This window comes from Ursus maritimus, unplaced genomic scaffold, assembly GCF_017311325.1.
Source record: "Ursus maritimus isolate PB19 unplaced genomic scaffold, ASM1731132v1 scaffold_11, whole genome shotgun sequence".
In the NCBI taxonomy this organism is placed as follows: domain Eukaryota; kingdom Metazoa; phylum Chordata; class Mammalia; order Carnivora; family Ursidae; genus Ursus; species Ursus maritimus.
In genome coordinates, this window is record NW_024423453.1 from 41,833,223 (window position 1) to 41,855,404 (window position 22,182).

At 36.6% G+C, this 22,182-nt stretch overlaps 1 protein-coding gene across 1 annotated transcript in view; it reads left to right on the forward strand.

Annotated features, from left to right (window-relative positions):
• MND1 (meiotic nuclear divisions 1) overlaps nt 1-12,711 on the forward strand; it is a 62,468-nt gene extending 49,757 nt beyond the window's left edge. Inside the window, exons 9-10 of the mRNA XM_040625486.1 lie at nt 6,136-6,180; nt 12,461-12,711. Of these exons, the coding sequence (XP_040481420.1) occupies nt 6,136-6,180; nt 12,461-12,567 (152 nt within the window). The 3' untranslated portion in view covers nt 12,568-12,711. The remainder of the gene's footprint in view (nt 1-6,135; nt 6,181-12,460) is intronic.
• Nucleotides 12,712-22,182: the final 9,471 nt, after the last annotated feature.

Sequence of the window (22,182 nt, forward strand, 5' to 3'; positions counted from 1 at the left end):
TTTTAATTTGATGTAAATTATAAATCCACAGGTTCAAGAAATTTAAACATGTAAGTAGTAAATGGTAGTGATCTCCTTATTACTAAATCTGGAGAATTTCTTTAGATTTTAACCTCTATTTCCCCAAATGAGATTATTTCCTTTTCCCAGAGAGATTATTGTTTTTAAAACATGCTTTTTGATAATAAAGGGTTTCATAGGATTTTGCTATCTTGTTATTACAAAACAGATTATACTGGATTAAAGGATTATGAGTTTCACAAACTGATTTTAATAAGATTTGGTTCTTAATAGTGTGGCTGTAACACCCATGTTACAACAATCAGGCTAATCTCTAAGTCTGTTATGGTTTATTTTGAAGCAGTTTTTCTGATGATAAGAGCTGTAACCTTTATATTCATGTAGACATATTTATGTATAATCTTTTACTTATTTCTCAATAATTCTTGCAGGAAACATTTATATTTCATCATGCTAGTTGACTTATTGATATCTACGTTAAATAAGCTTTAGCAAGATTGATGCCAAACATCTAAGAAGTGAGCAGTCAAAGCAATAATGTATAAAAAATAAAATTTAATTTTAGCTACTCTGACCATTACTTAAGTGAGAACAGATAAAATAAGTTGTAATAAAAATTGAATTCCTACAAAAATACTTGAAAGTAAATCTTAGAAGTACTTAAGAAATCTTCTTAGAAATGCCAGGATGATAGTGATAATGATGGAGTATGGACCTCTGAAAATTTATCCTTCCATGAAAGCTGGCAAAAATTGTCACAACTTTTCGAGAATTCTAGATACTAACCAATGATTTGCCTATTCAAGAAAAAATGGCTGAATCTCAGCGAGAATAATAAGCTTATGGTATTTTAACTTGTCCTATTCTCATCCCCTACTCTATAGCTCAGCAGTAACCTTGAAAACTAACAGCTGTGCATTCCTGGTATCAGAGGGAGTAAAATGGAGCCGGAGCTCTTTAAGACTCTCATTTCCCCGAAACTGTCACTATTTGACATCTTTGGTGGTTTTCTGAAAGCCACCGATAGGAAGGATTGTCCTTATTTGATCTGGCTTATAGTATGCCCAGTCCTAACAGCCTCTTTCTGGGGAGCATTTGTCTAAAACAATTACAGGCAGGAGTTTTAACTTCACAGCTATTTTATCTGGCTTAACAGTTAAGCCAAACAGTAGAGTAATCAAAGAGCTTGAAAGGAGAGGCTGAAAGAGATGTTCATAGGTGCCTTGAAAAGCAACATGTTTTGGGAAATACAGAAAGCCATATGCATGCATAAGGCTGTGCACATTTCAGGAAGGTCCTAGGAAGTTCCTAATCTCCCACCTCCAGCAGACCTTAGCACTCTGCATGCAGGAAGTGAAGGCCAAGGCAGAGTTGTAAATTGCCTACCTGAGTGTTGAAATCCGCCCCAACACTCACACACACAGTCTCTCATCAAAGACTTGGAGTTTTAGTCCAGGTGTTTAAAGAAATCTCTGTTCAATTATTAGCTACCTGGTAAGCGAACTAGAGACTTCAGTGGCCACACATAACAAAGAATACAGACTACAGAATTAGTTCAGAGAAATCACTGAACAAACAATAACAACAAGTACCAAAAACAACAACCCTGGGAAGGGGGGGATGTATCTCATTTCCAGAGTTGCCACATTATATTATTTAAAATGTCCAACTTTCAACTAAAAAATTGTGAGATGTACAAAGAGAGTATTGTTCATGTGCAATGCATAATGTTGAACTTGCTAGACCCAGACTTTCAGTCAGATATTTTAAATAGGTTAAAGGAGCTAAAAAAAAAAAAAAAAAAAAAAAAAAAATGTCTAAAGAACTAAAGGAAAGTCTGAGAATGAAATCTCACCAAATAGAGAATATCAGCAAACATACAGAAATTATTAAAAAGGAACTAAATGAAATGCTGGAGTTGAAAACCATAATAACTGAAACGAAAATTTCCCTTGGGATTAACAGCGAATTTGAGCAGGCAAAAGAAAGAATTAGTAAATTGGGGATAGTTCCATAGAGATAATTCAACCTGAGGAACAGAAAGAAAAAAGAATGAAGAAATATCGACAGCATCTCAAGAAACCTGTGGCACAGCATCAAGAGTGCCAGCATACACATGAAGGAAGTCCCGAAGGAGAGAGGAGAGAACGGGACTGAAAGAATATTAAATAAAAAGTAAGAGCTGAACCCTTCTCAAATTTGATGAAAAACAGTCTATATACCGAAAAAACTTAAACCCCAATTTAGGACAACCTCAAAAAGATCCACATATAAACTCATCATAATCACCTTGGCAAAAGATAAGCAGAGATTCTTGAAAGCAACAAGAAAGGCGGCTCATCACACACAAGGAATTTTCAATCAGATTAACAATTTGTTTCTTATTAGAAGCCATAGAGGCTAAAGGCATTGGGACAACGTGTTCAAAGTGAAGGGGGGGAAATAACTGTCCACCAAGAATTCTATATCCAGAAATATTTTCCTTCAAACATGAAGTAAGATATTCCCACGTAAACAACAACTGAGATAGTTTTTCACTAGCAAACCTGCCCTAAAAAATATGGGAGTCTTTCTCATTGACATGAAAGGACGCTAGACAGTAACATGAAAAAATAAAGCACACTGGTAAAGGCTGCTTCATAGGTAAATGTAAAAGACAGTATATCTGTGTGTGTGTGTGTGTGTGTGTGTGTGTGTGTCCTATCCGATTTAAAATACAGGTGCATAAAGCAATAATGATAAGCTATTTTGTTGGGTACACAATATATAAAATGTAATTTGTGACAATAACACATGATTGTCTCTTTAGGCAAAAAATATTTGACAAAATCCAACACCCTTTCATGATACAAACACTCAGCAAATTAGGAATGGAAGTGAACGTCCTCAAATTATAAAAGGGCATCTACAATAAATCAACAGCTGACATACTGAATGGTGAAAGGCTATGTGCTTTCCTCAAGGATGACCTCGCTCACCACTTCTATTCAGCATTGTACTGGAAGTTCAAGACAGGGCAATTAGGCAAAAAAGAGACATAAAAGGCATCCATGTTGAATAGTAAGGGAGGTCAGCGAGTTGGAGGATACAAAAATCAACATAGAAAAATCACATGTATCTTATATGCTAACAGTGAACAATCTGAAAATGAAATTAAGAAAAGAATACATTTACAAATGAATGAAATACTTAGGAATAAAATTAGTCAAGGAAATACAATACTTATACTGAAAACTACAAAACATTGAATGAAACTAAAGACCTATATAAACAGAAACACATTCTGTGTTTATAGAAAGACTTAATATTGTTAAGATGGAAATACTCCTCAAATTGATCTATAGATTCAATGTTAAACCTATCAAAATTCTAACTGCTTTTTGGTAGAAATTGGTAAGTCGATCCTAAAATTCATATGAAAATGCAAAGGACCCAGAATAGCTAAAAGAATCTTATAGGAGGGGCCCCTGGGTGGTGCAGTCAGTGAAGCGACCAACTCTTGGTTTTGGCTCAGGTTGTGATCCCAGGGTCACGAGATTGAGTCCCATGTTGGGCTCTGTGCTCAGGTCCAATTCTGCTTAAGTTTCACTCTCCTTCTCCTTCTGACCCTCCCCACTGGGTACGTGCTCTCTCTCTCTCTCCTTATTTTATATAAATAAATCTTTTTAAAAAATCATGAAAGAGAACAGCAAAGTTGGAAGACTCAAATTTCCCAATTTAAAAACTTACTACAAAGCTACAATAATCAAGACAAGGTGGTGCTAGTATAAGAATAGACACCCAGGGGCACCTGGCTAGCTCAGTCAGAAGAGCACGTAACTTGATCTTGGGGTTGTGAGTTCAAGCCCCACATTGGGTGTAGAGAGTACTTTAAAAAAAAAAAAAAATAAAGAATAGACATTCAGGTTAAAGAAATAGAATTGAAAGTCCAGAAGTAAACCCAATTGGTTTTCAAGACCAATGGTGCCAAGACCATTCAATTAGGAAAAAATAGTGTTCTCAACTCATGGTGCTGGGCATAACTGGTCATCCACATGCAAATGAATCAACCTGGACTCCCATCTCAGACCATATATAAAAACTAGAACAGATCAAAGAACTAAATGTAAGAAACTATAAAAACACTTAGAAGAAAAAATAAGTGTATATCTCTGTATCCTTGGATTAGGCAGCAGTTTCTTAGATAGGACACCAAAAGCTCAGACAACCAAAGGAAAAACAGATCAATTCGACTTCATCAAAATTAACTTTTGTGTATCAAAGTACCTTACCAAGAAAGTGAAAAGAAAACCCACAGCATAGGAGAAAATATTTGCAAATCTTGTATCTGACAAGTGTCCAATATCCAAAATGTATATATTTTTAAAAATGACAGCTGAACAATTTTTAAAAACCCAATTTAAACATGGGCAAAGTATTCATTTTTCCAAGGAAAATATACAAATGGTCAATAAGCATAGGAAAAGATGCTCAAAATCATTAGTTATTACGGAAATGCAAATCAAAACCAAAATGAGATACTACTTCACAGTGCGTAAGATGGCTTATAATAAAAAGAATGGAAAATAATTGTTGGTGACGATGTGAAGAAATTGGAACTCTTAGTTTGCTGATGGTATTATTAAAATGATATAGCCACTTTGGAGGACAATTTATCTGTTCCCTAAAATGCTATACAAAGAGTTACAATTTGAGCCAGCAGTTCCACTCCTAGGTATATATCCAAGACAATTGAAAACATGTTCACACAAAAATTATTAAATTATTCATATTAGTAATAAGCAACTCAAATGTCCATCAACTGATGAATGACAAAACAAAATGTGGTATATCCATACAATGGAATATTATTTGATAATAAAAAATGAAGTATTGATACATGCTCCAACATAAATGAACCTTGAAAACATGATGCTAAGTGAAAGAGGCTAGACACATACTGTATAATATCATTTATAAGAAATGTGCAGGATAAGGAAATTCATTGAGATGGGAAGTAGATTAATGGTCTCCAGGGGCTGGGGGGAAAGGGAATGTGGAGTGACTGCTCATGGGTATGGGCTTTTCTTTTGGGTGATGAGAATGTTCTGGAATAGGTAGTGGTGATGGTTTTACAACCCTGTTCTAAAACCCTGAATTATGGGGCGCCTGGGTGGCTCAGTCGTTAAGCGTCTGCCTTTGGCTCAGAGCGTGATCCCGGCGTTCTGGAATCGAGCCCCACATCAGGCTCTTCCGCTGGGAGCCTGCTTCTTCCTCTCCCACTCCCCCTGCTTGTGTTCCCTCTCTCACTGGCTGTCTCTCTCTCTGTCGAATGAATAAATGAAATCTTTAAAAACAAACAAACAAACAAACAAAAAAAAAACACCTGAATTATGCACTTTAATATGATGAATTCTGTAGTATATAAATTATCTTTTAATAAATAAATGCCATCATAATAAATAGTATTTATGCTCAGTTGATCATGGCACTGTTATGTGTTATGTAGATTAACTTGAAGACATAGATACATTTAATAGCCAGATGTATAATATAAATTTTTTTAAGGTCAGGTTTATTGTAATCTAATATATATACTCTAAAATTCTTATCATTAAACTTAAATTATTTTATCCTCTTGATATTGTAAATTATTTGAGAAACACATCTCACACTTATCTTTAAAGGAACAAGTACAGTAATAATGGACATTTAGGAAAGGGAAATTGTTTACATTGACTATTCATGACTAATATAATTGAAACTAAAATTTTTTTGGGGGGTTGAGCAGGTTTGTTGGATTCAATATGTCACTGAGCTTTTTTTTTTTTTTTTTTTTTAAAGATTTTATTTATTTGACAGAGATAGAAACAGCCAGCGAGAGAGGGAACACAAGCAGGGGGAGTGAGAGAAGAAGAAGCAGGCTCGTAGTGGAGGAGCCTGATGTGGGGCTCGATCCCATAATGCCGGGATCACGCCCTGAGCCGAAGGCAGATGCTTAACCGCTGTGCCGCCCAGGCGCCCCTGTCACTGAGCTTTTTATATAAACTCTAATTTGTATAACCTTTTGTTCATGTAAAAAATGAATCTATAAATAGATGAGTATGATTATTTATAAATATATATATTTTTCAGGTCAAGCAAATAAAGTAGCCAAAGAAGCTGCTAACAGATGGACCGGTATGTATTACAATGGTACCGATAAGCTATAGTTCAGCTTTTTCCATGCTCATGATACGAAACGCAGAAGCTATTGTGCCTAGTTTTGTTCAAGAAAAGACCTTCCCAGAAATGTATGTATTAAGTTTTTTTTAAAGATTTTGTTTGTTTATTTTTAGAGAGAGAGCGTGCACACCTGGGAGCAGGGGGAGGGGCAAAGGGAGAGGGAGAGAGAGAATCTCGAGCAGACTCTGCACTGAGCCGGACACGGGGCTCAGTCCCACGACCCTGGGATCATGACCTTAGCCGAAACCAAGTCATATGTTTGACTGAGCCATTCAGGCACCCCTGTATTTTTATTAAATCATTATATTTCAGTTACTTAAGTTTTTTTTTTTAAATCCTACTTTGAGTCATTTTGTATGTAAAATACAATCTATTTTGGGGCGCCTGGGTGGCACAGCGGTTAAGCATCTGCCTTCGGCTCAGGACGTGATCCCAGCGTTATGGGATCGAGCCCCACATCAGGCTCCTTCGCTATGAGCCTGCTTCTTCCTCTCCCACTCCCCCTGCTTGTGTTCCCTCTCTCGCTGGCTGTCTCTATCTCTGTCAAATAAATAAATAAAATCTTTAAAAATAAAAAAATAAATAAAATACAATCTATTTTTGTAAAACCAATGATGGCTTGCAGTTTAACTTTTGTGTAATTTTTCCTAGATAAGTTACTTGGGCTAATCACTTAACCTTCGTGATATTAGTGCAAGATAAAACTTTAACGAATTTAATGGAATCCTAAAGATTTGTCTTCTTGCTCATGATAATAATAGCTAACATTTGTTGAGGGCTAGACTATAAGCCAGGCATTGTAAAGAGTATCTTTAGTGCATTCTCATTTTATCTCTGCAACAATCTTGTGAGGGAAATAGGATTATCATCCCTAATTTTAGAGATGGAACTGAGGCCATCAAGGGCCTATGGTGACCCAGGGGCTAGGCAGTGAATGGGAATTAGAATCCAGCTTTTCTGATCCCAGAATCCAAGCTCTTACCCACTGCATGATAACGTCTTCCCTATACCTGCTTTCATATAAATGCCTCGTTAATCCATTTGCCAATGGATATACCCTCTGGTCTGCACCAGAGTTGTTCTAAGAAATGAGAATTAATAAGGCATTTTCTCTGTGTCTTAAAGTATGGAAGAAAGTTATAGGATTGTTGTCAATTATATACAGGTATGATTAGTACTGTTAAAACCTATCTACAAATTATACTGATGTTTTTCTAGTATTCTAAAGTAATGGTAATTGAATTTTTACTGTCCTGGTAAGAGTCTATTATACCTTCACATGTGATACTCCTCATCATTCTGTTTCTCTGGGAGAGTATGGGTAAGATTGTATTGACACAGAGATGCAGAAAATTCAAAGTGACTGCCTTGAGTCAAAGGTAATAGTCACTGAATGTACAAAGATTTGAGCCAGGTTTCCTGACTCCATGTCCAGGCTTCTGTATGTCACAGAATGTTTAAGAATCATGTTTCCTTGTCTAGTTTAGAATGAAGTAGATTGATAAAATTATTGTCATTGGCCTTTGGTTCCTATGAAATTTTTATTTATTACAAAGTAATACATTCATAAATAATGTAATGCTTTGGTGATAAGAAGAGGGTAAAAACAGCAAGCTAACATTAAAGAAAAGAAAAGAATGAGATGTGTGTCCAGTAAGTATAAATAAATAATACAGTAATATCAATATAAAATTTGAGAAATTCAAAATTTTGAGTAAGTGAAAAAGACAAGCAGACTCGTAGGTTAAAAATAAGACAATGTGGGGCGCCTGGGTAGCGCAGTCGTTAAGCGTCTGCCTTTGGCTCAGGGCGTGATCCTGGCGTTCCGGGATCGAGCCCCACGTCAGGCTCCTCCGCTGGGAGCCTGCTTCTTCCTCTCCCTCTCCCCTGCTGTGTTCCCTCTCTTGCTGGCTGTCTCTCTGTCACATAAATAAATAAAATCTTTAAAAAAAATAAATAAGACAATGTGACTTTCCCCAATAGTTCTCAGCAAAGCAGCTCAGCAAGCAGTAGGGATAAGCAGCCTGTGTATATGGTGGGAAGAACTTGACTTTGAAAGAAATCCGGATTGTGTTCTTCAGGTGCTGTATCACTTATTGAACTTCTCTGAACCTGCTTCCTCCATTAGATTATATCTACCTTACGTTGTGGGAGAATTAAATAAAAGTTTGTAAGCCCTTTGACACAATATTAGATATATAGATAAACAAATGCTCCCTTTTTCCTTCTTCTCTTAAAAAATCCTTTCATGTTTTTCACTTGATCATAAACGTCCAGTTATGAAAAAAAGGAACAATTTGAGCTTCTTTCTCCCCTTATGTTATTAGTTGAGAAAGAACCTGAAACTTTTAAAGTCATATAGGAAGGAAGATATTTTTAGCACAGCAGAAACAGCTGTTAGGAGCCATATTTCCATTTGAAGTTACAACTTGCTCCTTCCAACATAAAAGTGTTGTGAGAAGCATGGAGTTAAAACAAATTATACCACAGAAAACCAACCTGTCTTCAAAACAAAAAGAAAACATCTGTAATACTTGTAACTAAAGATTATTACCTACTTATTAGTTAAGGTTTTGCTTTCCTTTTACCTAAAAAGGTCCTTAAAAATGTGTTTAGAATGGAAGGTGCTTACTGTTCAGTAATTCAATATTTCAGTTTTACAAAAGGAGAGATTACCTCAGGGTATAAATTATCACTAGAAATATCACATCTAAATGATTTATGGCATTAAATACACTTTAAATGTAATTTAACAGCTTATATAAAACCTTGCTTAGTAATTCAAGATAGTGGAGTATTTATGACTTTATGTGAGAGGCATCGTAGTGAGTTGGGGGGGATAGATGTTGTGAGGTTCTAAACACAGACTCATGTTTATGATATTGCCCATCCAATTTCTGCATGTATCCTGGGGATGCCACCATGGAAATGAACAGAAATCCTACTAGTCTTAAGACTCTTTCTTTAAAGGAAAAAAAACCCACTATTTTTTTTCCATTTATAAAAATTTCCACATAATAGGAAAATTGTGTTTGACAGGGAATTAATTCAAGATCGCAGGTAACATTGTTTGAAGGCAGACATCCAGCAGCCCAAGACATGTTGAACAGTCTTTTTGAGTTGGTCCGTTAAGCACTATCGTGGATAGGCTTTCATTTGTTTGTTCTTTTGGTTTGGTTTTAATCTTTGGAGGTTTCCTCGCGTCTCGGCCTTTCGGCTAAGATCAAGTGTCATCGTTGGAGGTTTATATTAAAATGATTTCTTGCAATCGCATGAAGCAGCAACTCCTTCCTGCTAAGCCTGTAGCCTTATTGTGCTGCTTAGTTTTTTCTCTCCCGATCCAGGTTTGAAGCCCATTCCTTCAAGCTTCCTACAGGGCTGCATCTGTTCTCTCATTTCCTGGCAATCTTTCTGTGCTTTTGCAGCCTGTTCTGGAAGCTGTACACATCCTACTTGATCTTTTCTCTGTAACATACATAACACTTTGGAATTCTTTAGTAATGTGTTGATTTTTCTCTCTCTCCTGTGTCAGCTCGAAGGCATAGGCTCTCTACCTTGTTGAGTACCTGTAATACACTTCATACCTGTCTCACGTAGCAGGGGGCCCGATGTAAGTATCTGACCGTGACTGACAAGAATGCATGGTTGTGCAGACACTAGAAAAACTAAACAAATCATTCTGGAGTGCCTCATGTTAGTAGTTGTCTCTCTCAGGTCTTCATGAAAACTAAAGATTTGCTTTAAATTGTTACATAAAGATTCATCTTTTACTCTCCATTGTTATTCCATTACAATCTAATTAGAAGAACTGGGGATATTCTGTTACCATTATTCTATTTGATGCAGTAGTATTCACTTTCAAAACAAACTTCATTCCAAACATGTAGTTATTATCTGATACTTGGAATTAAATTTCCTAAAATGATATATTTAAAGGTGATCAAACTCCAGGTATTAATTTGTTCAGGGTAACATAACAAAATACAGACACAGTAAAGTGAATATCGCAATAAAGTGAGTCAAATCAATTTTTTGCTTCCCAGCGCATATAAAAGTTACGTTTATGCTATACCATAGTCTGTTAAGTATGCAATAGCATTATGTCAAAATAAGCAATGTCCATACCTTAATTTAAAAATAATTTCTTGCCAAAAAACGCTAACCATCACCTGAGCTTTCAGTGAGTCCTAATCATTTTGCTGGTGGAGGGTCTTGCTTCCATGCCGATGGCTGCTGACTGACCAGGGTGGTGACTGCTGAAGGTCACGGTGGCTGTGGCAATTTCTTAAAATAAGACAATGAAGAAGTTCACCACATTGATTGACTCTTCTTTTCAGGAGCGATTTCTCTGTAGCGTGTAATGCTGTTCATTGGCATTTTATCCACAGTAGAACTTTCAAAATTGGAATCTGTTCTCTCAAACCCTGCCCCTGCTTTGTTAAGTTTATGTAACTTTGTAAATTCTTCCTTTGTCATTTCATTAATCTTCACAGCATCTTTACCAGGAGTAGAGTCCATCACAAGAAATCACTTTCTTTGCTCATCCATGAAAAGCAACTCCTCATCCCTTCAAATTTGATCCTGAGATTGCAGCAGTTCAGTTCTGTTCAGGCCCCACCTGGAATTCTAGCTCTCTCGCTATTCCCACCACATCTGCAGTTACTTCCTCCGCTGAAGTCTTGAGCTCCTCACCGTCATCCTTGAGAGTTGGAACCAACTTCTTCCAGACTTGTTAATGTTGATATGCAGACCTCTTCCCATGAATCATGGATGGTCTTAATAGCATCTTGAATGGTGAATCCTTTCCAGAAAGTTTTTCACTTACTTTGCTCACACCCATCAGAGGACTCACTCTCTATGGCTGCTATAGCCTTATGCAGTGTATTTCTTACATAAAGGGAATGCTGTGGCGGTTTGATCCTCTATCCAGACCACTCTGACTTTCTCCATATCAGCAACGAGGCCGTTTCCCTTTCTTACCATTTGTGTGTTCACCGGAGTAGCACTTGCTATTTCTTTCAAGAACTCTTTCTTTGCACTCACAACTTGTCTAGCACAAGGGGCCTAGTTTTCAGCCTGTTTTGGCTTTTGACGTGCCTTCCTCACCAAGCTTCATCATTTCTAGCTATTGATTTAAAGTGAGGAATGTGCAACTCTTCCTTTCACCTGAACACTTAGAGGCTGTTGTTGGGTTTATTCATTGGCCTAATTTCAATGTTGTTGTGTCTCAGGAAGTAGGGAGGCCTGAGGGGAGGTACGGAGATGGGGGAACAGCCAGCTGGTGGGACAAACACACAAAATATTAAGTATGCTGTCTTACATAGGTGCAGTTCGTGGTGCCCCCAAACAGTATAATAGTAGCATCAAAGGTCACCAGAACAAATCTAATAATATTAATGAAAGACTTTCAAATACATGAAAATTACCAAAATGTGACATAAATATATGAAGTGAGCAAATGCTATTAGAAAAATGGCGCCAATAGACTTCCTCAACACATGGTGGCCCCAAACCTGCGATATGTAAAAACTCACTATCTTTGAAGTACAATAAAGTGAAGTACAATAAATGAGATTAGATATTTAGATTCTTTTTATTTTTTCTTTTATTACATTGGAATAAAGATTTAATCATAAATCTTTGTACACAATTTATTTTGTTTCCCTGGGATAAATTCCTATAAGGAGACCTAACACTTCAGTGGCACAATGCATTTTAAATTTCCCCGTAGAGGACACGAAGGGTCCATCTGCTCCTATCTTAGTCTGAAGATAGGGAACTACCTTCTGTTCTCCTCTCCCCTTCTCCCTCACACTGGCCTGATTATCTGGAAACCATTATCATCTGTGGGGAAGGGAAGAAGGTCTGGAGAGAATGCGTACCCTTTGGGAACAGGAGCAATTGTCATTCCTGAGGTAAGAGTGTTGACCTCTGCTGTGAAAATGTGGAAGAAACACCATTGTTAGCCTTTCCCTGTTTTTGGATTATTCTTAACTCAGGTATTCTTTAGTGGCAACTAATTTGCTGAATTTTTAAATATGAGATCCGGTTGCTCAAAGTACTAAAGTATTTTCTTTCTTCGGAAATGAATTGCCATTACTTTTGAAAATAAAGCATACTTCTTATGTTGATACTTCTGAAAGTAATAGAAGTAACAAAAAAGAATATAATTATATTTGACGTGTTTATGATTGTGTTTTCAATTCTTAAAAATGTTTCTCGATTTTCTTTATAGATAATATATTTGCAATAAAATCTTGGGCCAAAAGAAAATTTGGGTTCGAAGAAAATAAAATTGATAAAAACTTTGGAATTCCAGAAGACTTTGACTACATAGACTAAAATGTTTGATGTTGGTAAAGGCTCTGTGTACTTGTGAATATGTAATTTTAAAAATATTATCCAACTAAATGTGCTGAATTGCCATTTACCTGTAATTGTGTTTATCATTTTATTAATTTTAAATAAAGTATAAAGTGGAGAATGTTTTCACTTTTTTTGATCTATCAGAAGCAGGATTTTAACCATATTCCCAAGTGGTCATCAAAGTAGGATAGTGCAAATAAAATCATCCACTTAGGCTTATAAATAATTTTTTAGAGATCAAAGATATCATGACATGACATTTTTTAGTTTATTCAGATATTAAATACTGAAGAACTAAGGGTACCTTTGAAGGTTCTATTACAGGCATACACCCACATATTAATACTTGGAAAAAACCTTTTAAAACTTTAATGGTTGCTCTACTATTTTTCATTGTTTAGTTGAAAATGTATGTGATTGATTCTCAGTATACTGCATCCTATTTGTGCATTTCCTGTAGAAAAAAATACAGAACGTTGGTGTACTCAAGTTTAGAGTTAGGTAATAATTCCTCAGTCATGGAAACTACTTTCTTTTGACTTTTTGATGCCCTTAATTTACTGTCAAGAACCAGCGCATGGCCCTTTGTCCTGATTCATGCACTTTTTACAAGATATAGTGGCATTAGTATGGCACACATCACCACCTAGGGTTCAGGGTTGGTTTTTTTCCCCAACTACATAAAAAAGAGCAAATTAAAAATAATTTATGTTTTGTGTATATAACTTTTTTCCCAATTCAGCTTGGGTGTTGAGAGTATATTGGTAGGCACTCCAAGGAAAGCTTAAAGAAAAAGTCAAAACTAATGTGTGTAATGTCCTTTACACACATGCCTTCATTTTTTCTCATACTAATTTGGATGTTCTTTTAAGTAACTTGAATGAGATACTCCATATGTCTGAAATGACCCAAACAGCGTCCAAACCATTCGTTAGTGAATCTGGCCTTTGTATTGCAGGGAGTTGCTCTGGGCCTTCTTAATTACTTCCTGGAGGTTGGGGGGAGCAATTTGGTCCATCTTTGTTCTTTGTTCTCAAGGCTACTTTACGTTGCCTTAGGGCAAGAGCTCTTTTCACAAGAGAAAGTATTTGATGTAAGAGACAAAGGACAAAAAATAAAAATAACCAGTCATAAGCCTTTCTCAAAAACACCAATTGTGGGAATTCCAAAATTTCTCAGACACAGTTTGCTGTTTATTAGCAAATATACTTCATTGTTTAAAGAGAGGGTATGTGTGTTCCAAAAGGAAGCCATTTCTAATGATCCCTAAAAGATTTTGGGCACCTTTATAAAAATTGAAATATAATTAACATACAACTTTATTTTAGTTTCAGGTGTCCAGTGTAACAATTGGATATTTGTATACATTGCAAAATGATCACCATAGTAAGTCTAGTTACCATCTGTTACCATATAAAGTTATGAAAAATTTGTTCTTGTGATCAAAACTTTCAAGTTCTACTCTTAGCAACTTTCAAATTTGCAATATAATGTTATTGACTGGTCACCATGCTGTACGTTACATGCAGTACATCTCCATGACTTATTTATTTATATAAATATTTATATAACTGGAAGTTTGTACCCCCCCATCCCCATCCCACATTTCACCTACCCCCCACACCCTCCCCTCCGGCAACCACCAACATATTCTCTGTATCTATGAGTTTGGTTTGGTTTTGTTCTGTTTGCTTATTTTTTTAGACTCCACGTATAAGATTCCATGTATTTGCTTTCTGTCTGACTTATTTCATTTAGCATAATACTATCTGGGTCCATCTATATTGTTGCAAATGGCAAGATTGCATTCTTTTTTGTGGCTGAGTAGTATTCTGTTGTACCACATCTTTATCCATTCATCCATGGATGGACACTTAGGTTGTTTCCATATCTTCACTATTATAAATAATGCTGCATTGAACATAGGGCTGCACATATCTTTTCAAATTAGTGTTTTCATTTTCTTTGGATAAATATCCAGAAGTGGAATTTTTGGATTTTAGTTCTATTTTTAACTTTTTTAGAGAACCTCCATACTGTTTTCCATAGTGGCCGCAGAAATTTACATTTCTACTAACAGTTCGTGAGGATTCATTTTTTTCCACATTCTTAGCAACACTGGTTATTGCTTATTCTTTTGATTATAGCCACTCTGACAGGTGTGAGGTGGTATATCTTGTGGTTAGTGATGTTGAGCGTCTGTTCATGTGTCTGTTGAACATCTTTATGTCTGCTTTGGAAAAATGTGTATTCAGATCCTCTGTCCATTTTCTAATTGGATTATTTTTATTTTTATGTTGTTATTGAGCTGTATGAGTTCTTTATATTTTGGATATTAACCCCTATTATAAGATATGTGATTTGCAAATATCTTCTCCTATTCCGTAGGTTGCCTTTTAATTTTGTTGACAAATTTTTTGTGTGTACAGAAGCTTTTTAGTTTGACGTGGTTCCATTTGTTTATTTTTGGTTTTGTTGCCATTGCCTTTGGAGTCCGATCCAAACAAAATATCCCCAAGAGCAGTGTCACAGAGCTCACTGCCTATGTTTTTTTGTAGGATTTTTATGGTTTCTCGTCTTACATTCAAGTCTTTAATCCGTTTTGAGTTAATTTTTGTGTATGGTGTAAGAAAGAGGTCCAGTTTCATTCTTTTGCATGTGGCTGTCCAGTTTTCCCATCACTATTTATTAAAGAGACTGCCCGTACCCCCATTGTATATTCTTGCCTCCTTTGTCATAAACTGATTGACCATATATACTTGGGTTCGTTTCTGAGCTATCTGTTCCATTGATCAATGTGTCTGTTTTTATGCCAATACCATACTGTTTTGATTAATACAGTTTGAAATTAGGAAATGTAATACCTTCAGTTTTGTTCTTTCTCAGGATTGCTTTGCCTATTTGGGATTTTTCTGTTAGTTTGTTATTAGTTTATAAAGATGTGAAAGATTTATGTATATTAATTTTGTACCCTCCAGCTTTACTGAATTTGTGTATTATAATAGTTTTTTGGTGGACTGTTTAGGGCTTTTTATAAATAAAATCATGTCCACAAATAGTGATAGTTTTACTTCTTCCTTTATAAATTCGGGTGACTTTTTATTTCTTTTTCCTGCTTAATTGCCCTGGTTAGGACTCCAATACTGTGTTAAATAAAAGTGGTGAGAGTGGGCATCCTTGTCTTGCTCTTGATCTTAAAGGAAAAGCTTTTAGCTGTTTTGCTGTTGAGTATGAGGTTAGGTATGGCCTTTATTATGATACGTTCAGTTTATATCCACTTCGTCAAGAGTTTGTATTGTAAATCGATGTTGAATTTTTCAAATGCCTTTTTTACATCTGTCGAAATGATCATGTGATTTTTATCCTTCATTTTGTTAATGTGCTGTATCACACGAATTCATTTGCAAATGTTGAATCATCCTTCCATCACTGGAATAAATCCCACTTGATCATGGTGTGTGATATTTTTAATGTGTTGTTGAATTCAGTTAGCTAATATTTTGCTGAGGATTTTTGTGTATAGGTTCATTAGGAGTATTGGCCTATAATATGTGTGTGTGTGTGTGTGTGTGTGTGTGTGTGTGTGTGTGTGTGTGTGTGAGAGAGAGAGAGAGAGAGAGAGAGGTCCTTCTGGTTTTGTTATCAGGGTAATTCTGGTTTCATAAAATGAATTTAGGAGCATTACCTTCTCTTCAGTTTTTTGGAAGAGTTTGAGAAAGGTAAGTATCAAATCTTCTTTGAATGTTTGGTAGAATTCACTGGTGAAGCTGTCTAGTCCTGGGCTTTTGTTCACTGGAAGTGTTTTACTACTGATTGTATGTTCTTAATAGTAATCAGTCTATTCAGATTTTTTATTTCTTCCTGATTCTATCTTTGAAGATTATATATTTCTAGGAATTTATCCATGTCTTCTAATTTGTCCAGTTGGTTGGTGTATAATTATTCATAATAGTCTCTTATGATCCTTTGTACTTCCGTGGCATCAGTAGTAATTTCTTCTCTTTCATTTCTGATTTTTTGATCCTTCTCAAACTTAGGAGCTGGGGCTCGAACTTACAACCTCAAGATCAAGAGTCACATGCTTTATCGACTGAGTCAACCAGATGCCCCAGCCCTCTCTTATTTCTTGATGAGTCTAGCTAAGGGTTTATCAATTTTGTCTTTTCAAAGAACCAGCTCTTAGTTTCATTGATCCTTTCTATTTCGTTTATTTTTGCTCTGATCTGTCTTATTTCCTCTACTAACTTTGGCCTTCATTCTTCTAGTTCCTTTAGGTGTAAAGTTACATACTTATTTGCGATTGTTCTTATTTCTGGAGGTAGGCCTGTATGGCTATAAACTTCCCCGTTAGAGCTGCTTTTGCCGCTTCCCATAGATTTTAGTATGTTGTATTTCCATTTCATTTGTCTCCATGTATTATTTTATTTCTTGATTTCTTTGTTGTCCTATTGGTTAAGTAGCATGTTTGATCTCCATGTATTTGTGGTTTTTCCAGTTTTCTTCTTATAATTGATTCCTAGTTTAAACCATCATGGTCAGAATTGATGCGATTTCAGTCTTTTTAAACTTACTGAGACTTGTTTCGTGGCCTAGTGTATGTTCTATCCTGGAGAATGCTCTATGGCATTTGAGAAAGTGTGTATTCTGCTGCTTGGCAACTTGTTTTTAAAGACTATTTTATGGGGCTCAAAAGAATGATTGAGATGGGATCTGCACAGGAGCCACCCACGGGCTGTGCCACCCTCTCCAGCCAGTAATGTGCTTATTTATTTTTTTTAAGATTTTATTTATTTGAGGGGCACCTGGGTGACTCAGTCAGTTAAGCGTCTGTCTTCAGCTCAGGTCGTGATCCCAGGGTCCTGGGATCGAGTACTACATAGGGCTCCCTGCTCAGCGGGGAGTCTGCTTCTCCCTCTTCCCACAGCTCATGCCATCTCTCTTCCTCTCTTTCTCAAATAAATAAATAAAAATCTTTAAAAAATGAAAAAAAAATAAGATTTTATTTATTTGAAAGAGAGCATGAGTGGGGGTGGGGAGACGGCAGTGTAGAGGGAGAGAGTCTCAAGCACCATACTGAGTGTGGAGCCAGATGCGAGTCTTGATCCCAAGACCATGAGATCACAACCCGAGCCAAAACTCTGAATGCTTAACCAAATGTGCCACCCAGGCCCCACCCCCCCCCCCACCAACGTGGTTATTTTCTTTTCTGGGTTATTTATTTATTTATTTTTATGATTATGTTCGGTTAGCCGATATATGGTAATGTGGTTTTAAATGTTTAAACTGACCCTTTGGGAGGTAAGATGGGGCCCGATTTATATTATTGTGTGGTATAAATACTCCCGGTACAGTCAATTTCAGATTACCAATGTGATGACGCTGCAGAGTTAGGAAAAGATGCCCAATAGCCCATCATTCTATAGTACTTCTACCGTACAGATACAATTGATGCAAATAATGTCAAGAATGCAGAGGAGGGTAGAATGTAAAATAATTAGGGAGTGATGAGTTTTTAACTTCAGTATCATTGTTTTTCATATATACTGGTTCATCATAGCGTATGTAATTTCATCTTTAGTGATGGCTGTGTTTAACAGGTGGTTCACTGTTACTTAACCCTTGGCTTGCCTACCCTAGCACATCATTGTTCTTAATCTTTAAGAGCTGCTCTTAAGTTTGCTCTTCCCTGAAATTAGAGATAATGATAAAGCAGCATTGGGCCATTGGGCCAGCCAAGCTCTAGGAAATCCTTAGTCCCAGGCTGGTTTTGTTATTGATGTGTAGACTGAGTACAACCAGGGTAGAACTAGAGTCAAATTACTAGTGATCCATGATCAAATTTGATTTGGTAAATAATGCTGTAATTGATACTCCCAATATCTTTCCAAATGAATTGTGAAGTTTAAGAGGAATTTGAGAGCTGATATCCATCTAATCAATCTTCTTCACATGCAGTTATTTTTTCAAATCTCACTATCCTATTTTTTTTTTAAAGATTTTATTTCTTTATTCAACAGAGATAGAGACAGCCAGCGAGAGAGGGAACACAAGCAGGGGGAGTGGGAGAGGAAGAAGCAGGCTCATAGCGGAGGAGCCTGATGTGGGGCTCGATCCCATAACGCCAGGATCACGCCCTGAGCCGAAGGCAGACGCTTAACTGCTGTGCCACCCAGGCGCCCCTCACTATCCTATTTTTAAAGTTTCTAGGAAAGTAGTCTCCTAATAAGTTTCACAGTTGTTCAGGGCCAGATCGTATCACTGATGTCCCTTGTGAGGTTGGTACAGGACTGAAGTGATCTGTGAGGATGAATTGGAAATGACTTTTCCTCTGATGTTTGCCACATCATTAGTCTAATGGGATTTTCAAGTTCTTGGCCTGTCTCGGAAATAGATGCTATTATCCAGCTTTATCAAGCATGCTTCTCTTTAAGGGATTAAAAAAGGAAATGAGTAGAGCTGCCAGCCAAGAAACAAGAAACCACCCTTACAATTCTTGAATACAAGAGTCTAAATTGTAAACCTGGTAAAACTGGGGGGGGGGGGTTGAGAACATGATTGGAATAAAATAGAAAACATTTTTCAGCCAATATGGCATCATTTGTAAGAGCAGTTAAAATGTGACAGATGGTAGGAATGTATCTTAAAATCATGCATAAACTCCTTTTCGGGATATGCTTTCTGAATATTTTCCATATACCAGGAGAAAAATGTACTGCATTATGAAATGTCCCACAGCAGTGAATTTAAATATACTTCCAGCTTAATTAAAAAAATATCTTCGTGAGAGAGAGAAGTCAGATAACATGGCTGCCTTTAGAAGTATTTGTTGAATCTCAAAGCTAATGATTTCTGTTAACCAAGATAGGCAAGGTACAACCCCTCAAGCCAATCCAAGGCCTGATTTTTACAGCCCTCGAGCTAACGATGTCCTTTTACATTTTTTAATGGTGTAAAAATGGACAGGAATATGCAACAGAGGGTGTTTATGGCCTGCAAAGCCTAAAATTATTTGCTCTCTGACCTTTACAGAAAAATTTGATCCGAAAGGTCAAAAACTGACAGCCTATGGGCTACGCATGACCTGCAAAGCATGTTTTATCTCCACTGTATTTTATTTTTTAGTTTAAATTACTTGCCAACGTATTCATGTGGAAAATGTCACATGCAAATGGAGATTTTTCTGCTTCTTTTGGAAACTGGATGATTTAGTAATCCTCGATCCTCATTCCACACGGCAGCTAACCAACTAGAGGTAGTGCGACGGACTCAGTGGTAATGAGCTCTTTTCTTGGAGGAATGCCAGCATACAGCTTTCTCCTGTATTTTTTTTTTAAGATTTTTTAATAGAGAAAGCACACGCGTGTGCACACGCGAGCAGGGGGAGGGGCAGAGGGTGAGGGAGAGAATCTTAAGCAGACTCCCCACTGAGTGAGGAACCCAACTTGGGGCTGGATCCAGGACCGAGATCATGACCTGAGTGAGCTGAAATCAAGAGTCAGATGCTTAACCAACTGAGCCATCCAGGCGGCCCACAGCTTTCTTCTTTAAGTCACAGTTTTAATTCAGGTTGACAAACTGACCTGAGGTCAAACAATTTCAACTTTTCAAATTGCAGAACAAAGAATCCTGGTGCTATTTTTAAAATTTATTGTGTTAAATTTATAAATTAGTATAGGGAGATTTGATATCTTCATGGTGATGAAGCGTCCTATTCAAGAACCAAGGACAAGTGGTATCTTTCCGCTTGCTCAAGCGTACCTTTGTGGTTTTCTAACGATTGCATAGTTTTCTTCACATAGATTGTTCACGTTTCTTAAGTGTATTCTTTTTTCCCCCGGATTCAGTTTTTTTAGTTTTTTTTTTCTAATTGGAATGTGGTTGACGTACAATGTTATATCAGTTTCAGGTGTACAACATAGTGATTCTACAATTCTATACATTACTCAGTGCTCACTATGATAAGCGATCATCATCTGTCACTATGTAACATTAATACAATATTACCTGTATTCCCTATGCTGTACTTTTCATCTCCATGACTTATTTATTTTATAACCGGAAGTTTGTACCTCTTAAACCCTTTCCCTGACTTTGTCCATTCCCCCACCCGCTTCTGCTCTGGCAGCCCCCACTTTGTCTGTATTTGGGAGCCTATTTTTTTGTTTGTTCACTTGTTTTGTTTTTAAAATTCCACATACGAGTAAAATCTTACGGTTTTTGCCTTTTTCTGTCTAACTTATTTCACTTAGAATAATACCCTCTAGGTCTATCCATGTTATTGCAAATGGCCAGATTTCATTCTTTTTTTTATGGCTGCGTAATATTTCATGGTGTGTATGTACATCTTTAACCATTCATCCATCAGTGGACACTTGGGTTGCTTCCATATCTTGGCTGTTGTAAATAATGCTGCAATAAACATAGGACTGCATATAACTTTTCAAATTAGTGTTTCATTCTTTTTGGGCAAATACCCAGTAATGGAATTCCTGGATCATATGATATTTCAATTTTTTAAAGATTCTTATTTATTTAAGTAATCTCTACACCCAATGAGGGACTTTTACTCATGACCCTGAGATCAAGAGTTGCACATTCTTTAAAAAAAAAAAAAAAAGAAGAAGGAGGAGGAGGAGAGTCTCATGCTCTTCTGACTGAGCCGGCCAGGTGCCCCTGATATTTCTATTTTTTAAAATTTTTGAGAAACCTCCATACTGTTTTCCACAGTGGCTGCACCAATCTACATTCCCATCAACAGTGCAGAAGGGGTTCCTTTTCTCCACATCCTTGCCAGCATTTTTTATTTCTTGTCTTTTTGATACTAGCCTTTTCGATATTTAATTGTGGTTTTGGTTTGCATTTCCCCCGATGATTAGTGATGTTGAGCATCTTCTCATGTATCTGCTGGCCATCTGTATATCCTTTTTAGAAAAATGTTCAGGTGCTCTGCCCAGTTTTTAATTGGAGTGTTTGGTCTTTTTGGTGTTGAGTCATATAAGTACTTTACACATTTTGGATATTAACCTTTTATGAGATATATCATTTGCAAATATCTTCTCCCATTCAGTAGCTTGCTTTTTTGTTTTGTTGATGGTTTCCTTTTCTATGCTAAAGCTTTGTATTTTGGTGTGTTCCCAATAGTTTATTTTCACTTTAATTTCTCTTCCTTAAGGATACATATCCATAAATATGTTGCTGAGGCTAATGTTCAAGAGATTACTGCCTATGTTTCCTTTTAGGAGTTTTATGGTTTCAGGTGTCACATTTAGGCCTTTAATCCATTTTGGTTTATTTTCGTGTGTGCTGTAAGAAAGTGGTCCAGTTTCATTCACTTGTAGCTGTCCATTTGTCCCTGTACCTCTTCCTAAAGAGACTGTCTCCTCCCCCATTGTATAGCCTTGCCTCCTTTGTCATAGATCAGTGGACTCTACAAGCATGGGTTTATTACTGAGTTCCCTGTCTTGTTCCATTTATCTATGTGTTTGTATCTTTGTGCCAGTCCCTTACTTTTTTGATTACCATAGCTTTGTGGTATATCTTGAAATCTGAGATTATGATACCTCCAGCTTTGTTCTTTCTTAAGATAGCTTT